Below are 5,446 nucleotides of genomic sequence, written 5' to 3'. Positions count from 1 at the left end.
TGCAGCCATCAAATAAAAAATGATCTGTTTTTTTTTTCCTTAAAATGGTACATTTTCTCAGTTCAGCCATTTTTTCTTTTACTGTGAATAAAATGTGTTTTAACGATTTAAAAATCATCAATCTGTCATCAGTCATGGATTTCTTTAGAGTTGTGGTTGTAGAAAAAGACAGATGAAAGGTTTGGATGTGAATGAAATGAAGCTGCAGTAAAAAGCGTCCGTTCTCCAAACAGAATCGAAACACAGCTGTTTCCATAATGTGTGTTTTTGATGTGTGTGTGTACAGTGTGTATGTGTGAGTTGTGTATATATGTGCACAGTGTATCGTGTGTGTGTGTGTGTGTGTGTGTGTGTAAGTAGTAGTGCAATCGGAGTCAATGAGAGCATGTGGCACTGAAAAAAAAGCTCCTTCTGTTCCTTCGCCGCCGCCGCGCCGCTCTCCCAGCATGCACTGGGCCTTTCATCACTCGGACAGCAGGAGCAAACAATAGTGCATTTCTTTTCTTGGACCACACACACACACACACACACACACACACACACACACACACACACACGGGGGTCAAATGAGGACAAATATTTGCTTCATCAGACAAGGGTGAAAAAAGAGAAGAAAAATATGAAATGAGAGCGAGAGAGGGATAGGAAGTAAAAGGAGAGCAGAGGAGAATAGAGGAAGGAGGGAAGATGATGAAAAGGTAGAAAGAGCGTAGTTGCATGGAATAGAAAAAAGGAGTAGAGCAATGAAGAGGAAAGTGCAATAAGAACATAGGAAAGAAGAGGTAGAGAAAAAACCTGTGGAGAGAGAAAGAGAGGGAAGAAGAGAGAAGCAGAAAAAAATAAGAATGAACAGAAGAATGCAGCTCAAATATTCCATCTTTAATATATATACAGTTTTATTACAAATATTTACTGCTTTCATTATTATTACTGATCTTTTTCATTTATTGGCAACGATGACATCACTAATGAGCTCAAAGCTGACCAATCACACACACACACACACACACACACATGCACACACACACAGTGAGTAATCAGTATTCATTCAGCCTTAACAACATCCCCAGTAAAACAAAACACACACTCATCAACATTCAGCATCATACACTTCCTGTTACAATCTCTTTCTCTCTCTCTCTACACACACACACTTCACACACACACACACACACACACACACACACACACACACACACACACACTTTATACACACATTATACACACTTTCCATACTTTCCATACACACCTTACACACACACACACTTTCCATACACACTTTATACACACATTATACACACTTTCCATACACACTTACACACACACACATTATACACTTTCCATACACACCTTACACACACATTATTATACACACTTTCCATACACACCTTACACACACATTATACACACTTTCCATACACACCTTACACACACATTATACACACTTTCCATACACACCTTACACACACATTATACACACTTTCAGTTCTTTACAAACACACTTTACATACATTATACACACCTTACATAGTTACATATTTTACATACACACATTGCACACACGTTACACACACACACCTTTCCATACTGAGAATGCCTGTGATTGGTGTATTTAGATGATTGACAGTGGAAGTGGGTGTGGCCTCAGAGCCTGAACTTATAAACACTCTCTGCTTCTCTGGTCAGTCTCTGTCTTTTATTTACTCCCTCTCTCTCTCTCGCACACACACACACACACACACACACACACACACACACACACACACAGCACTCTGTTGTCTCGCCCTCTGGCTTTGGTCTCTGGTAAGTTCTTTATTTTTCACTTTTTCCATCGTTTATGAATCAGAGTGTGTAGATTATTTGCCATTTTATTTTTTACAAACCCAAATTTTTATTAGAATTTAACACAGAATCCCAAAAGAATTGGCACACTGTGTAAAATGTGTAAATTATAAACAAATTGCTAAAGGATTGACAAATGTCATACACCCAATACAACATAGAAAATGCTGAAACTGAGGAAATGTACAACTTAAAAATAAATGTATAGTAAGATTAGAATTTTTGGCTGCAGAGGCTGAAATAGTAAGTGTTCGTTAAAAAAACAGCTGGAGAAACATTTACAACTGAGGTTGATTAGCAGCAGATCAGCAACATGACTGGGTATAAAAACAGTATCTTATAGAGGCAGAGGCTCTCAGAAGTAAAGATGAGCTGAAATCTATACCAAAATCTACAAAACCTCTACAATCTACAAATTATAGAACAATTTCTGAATTATATGTATTGAGAAGACTTTTATTATCCAACAATATACAGTACATAATCTGAAAAAAATCAGACAATCTGGAATAATCTTCAGGCACATGGGACAAGGGTGAAAATCAATATTGGATACAGGTTAAAGATCTATCAAGAGATGAAGAAGTCATGTGTGAACATGATCCAGAAATGCAGCATCTTCTGGACTAAAGAGGAGCGGGATCATCTGGCTTGTTATCAGAAGTCAGTATAAAGGCCTGCATTTCAGATGGTATGTGCAGCTTGTGTATCTGGAAAGACACCATCAATGTGGAATGGTATATACAGGTTTCAAAAAATACAACAAAGAAGACCCAGGACTGTTCAGCAGCTAGAATCTTGTATCACATAAATAGGAGAACATTCCTCTCCCAAAACTCCAGCAGCTGGTCTCCTCAGCTCCAAGACATTTACAGAATGTGATAGAAAAAGAAGAGAATGCTTCACTATAGGCTTTGTCCCAACATCCCCTTAAAATGATACATTCAATAACAAAATTACAAATAAAACCCACAAAAAAGGAAATGATTTAAATGCATTTTCTGAAATAAGTAAAGAGTAATTGATGTTTTGAAATTTTACATATAATAAAATTTCATTTAATATTAATAATCAACACTGATGAAGTTGCTGCTCATGTAAAGTTTAAACAGCAGACACAATCAAATAAATTATTAAAATAGAAAAAAGTCCAAATATGAACTTGTGTATGTTTTTTCTGCGTGTTTAAACTTTACATTTATAAATAAAAGCAAATAAAACAGAGTTTATCTTTTTATCTTTTTATAGACTTTTATATATTTTTTATTTAGACCGATCATTTTAAATGAATATTCATTTATTTTCTGCATTTACAGCAACATTATAAAAAAGTTATAGTTATAAAGTAAAAAAGAACTTCATACACATCAACATTAAAGAAATTAAAAGTTAGATTATTTTAATACAACTTTAAAGAATTGATTCATTAAAGTGAATAATTATGTGCTTCAATAAAGAACAAAGACCTTGTATTCATTCCTGTGCCTTTCATCATTTTTTTAATTTAAAACACACACACACACACACACACACACACACACACACACACTTATTTATTTATTACAATGTTGTTTTTCACTACTTTGGGTCACAGAATTGTGTGTGTGTGTGTGTGTGTGTGTGTGTGTGTGTGTGTGTAATTGCATTACTGTGTAACCATGTCGGAGTTGGAGAACTGCCTGAACTCCATCATTCACATCTTCCACAAATACTCGGAGAAAGAAGGAGACAAAAACACGCTGAAGAAAAGCGAACTGAAGGAACTGCTTACACACGAACTGCCTTCATTGACACAGGTACACACACACACGCACGCACGCGCACACACACACACACACACACACACACGCACGCACACGCACGCACGCACACACATACAGGGTTTGGCAAAGATACATCCAAATGTAGCAACAATCATTTGATCTCTCTCTCTCTCTCTCTCTCTCTCTCTCTCTCTCTCTCTCTCTCTCTCTCTCTCTCTCTCTCTCTCTCTCTCTCTCCCCATGTACACATACACTCTCTCTCTCTCTCTCTCTCTCTCTCTCTACATGTACACACTCTCTCTCTCTCTCTCTCTCTCTCTCTCTCTCTCTCTCTCTCCATGTACACACTCTCTCTCTCTCTCTCTCTCTCTCTCTCTCTCTCTCTCTCTCTCTCTCTACATGTACACACCTCTCTCTCTCTCTCTCTCTCTCTCCTCTCTCTCTCTCTCTCTCTCTACATGTACACATACTCTCTCTCTCTCTCTCTCTCTCTCTCTCTCTCTCTACATGTACACACTCTCTCTCTCTCTCTCTCTCTCTCTCTCTCTCTCTCTCTAGCATATAAAGGACCAGTCCTCGTTCGACTCTTTGATGGAGGGTCTCGACACCGACGGGGACGCAGAGTGTGACTTCCAAGAGTTCATGACCTTCATCACCATGGTGACCATCTGCTGCCACGAGTTCTTCGAGCACCACGATGATGAATGAGCTGGAGAGGAGAGAAGCCAGAGCTGGAAATAAGAATGTATTGTGTATAACCCGACTTATTATTATGATGATGATGGGATGATGAAGATGATGATGAGCTCACTGTTCCTACTTTTAACTCCATTAAACTGTTTTTTTTTTTTTTCTGAGGACCTTCAGCTGTTTCTAACTAGGTCTTAGTTGGTTTAACTGGTTTGCACTGTTTTGGAAAAAGTTTTGACTGGTTTTAAGTCGGTCTAAATTTATTTGACTGGTAAGGACTGGGTTTAACTATTTGTACTGGTTCTAACTGGTTCTGATCTAGTTTTGATTGGGTTTTTGTCTGAATGGAACTGGTGTTGACTGTTTTGGATCTGGACTGGTGCTGATCTGGTTTATACCAGGCTTTGACTAGTTCTGACTGGTTCTGATGTGATTTTGACTGGTTCTGATTGATTATCCTGACTTTGTTTGATAGAGGAACCAGTTGTGACAGGTTTCTACTGACTCCTGTGGGTGACTTGTTTTCTTTATTTTGTACAGACTGGATTTGACTGGTTTCGACTGGTTTTGAAGGCTTTATCCTGATATGTTTTTTTCTAACGCTAACCATACCAGCTAACCTAGATTTATTGTTAAAGATGAACATAGTGCAGGAACCCACAGTCCCTTTTTCCTTAAAACAATTGAATCATATTTGATTGGTGGGAGTCTGGATTTCTTTTCACTGGCGAACATTTGACTAATCACAGCATCATTACTTCATCTCGATCCAGTTCAACCAAAACCGTGTGGAACAATGTTCACAATTCACATGGTTGCTGAGATTTGCAGCTAACTTGCTAAGCCCCTGCAACACCAAATCCCCCTGCATTCCTGTGCGTTCTAATGAAACCTGTAACTGATAATAAAATGACTGAATAATACACCTGCCTGTCTTTTTCTGTCCATCTGTTCATCACCTGTGCACTTTAGGGATGAGTTGCTGATGAGGTTCTTGATATCGATCACTAATATAAGAAGAGAAGTCAAAGAGATGTAATAACCCTCATGGTGTTTGTGTAATCTGCGGTGAGCCTGTAGGGGGCGGTGTTGCCTCAGGGTTGAGCAGCATTTCAAACATAGACCTTGGCTGTGCAGTGCCCTGAACAGAG

The 5,446-nt window shown here is 38.3% G+C and overlaps 1 protein-coding gene across 1 annotated transcript; it reads left to right on the top strand.

Annotated features, from left to right (window-relative positions):
- Positions 1–1,724: 1,724 nt before the first annotated feature.
- Positions 1,725–5,218, top strand: s100b (S100 calcium binding protein, beta (neural)). Its single transcript, XM_046840377.1, has 3 exons — positions 1,725–1,803; positions 3,476–3,638; positions 4,164–5,218. The coding sequence occupies exons 2-3, from the start codon at positions 3,501–3,503 to the stop codon at positions 4,311–4,313; spliced, it is 288 nt and encodes a 95-aa protein (XP_046696333.1). The 5' UTR covers positions 1,725–1,803; positions 3,476–3,500; the 3' UTR covers positions 4,314–5,218.
- Positions 5,219–5,446: the final 228 nt, after the last annotated feature.

This window comes from Silurus meridionalis, chromosome 26 (genome assembly GCF_014805685.1).
Source record: "Silurus meridionalis isolate SWU-2019-XX chromosome 26, ASM1480568v1, whole genome shotgun sequence".
NCBI lineage: Eukaryota > Metazoa > Chordata > Actinopteri > Siluriformes > Siluridae > Silurus > Silurus meridionalis.
The sequence above is the reverse complement of the archived record's forward strand: the minus strand, read 5'-3'. Positions and strand labels throughout refer to the sequence as shown.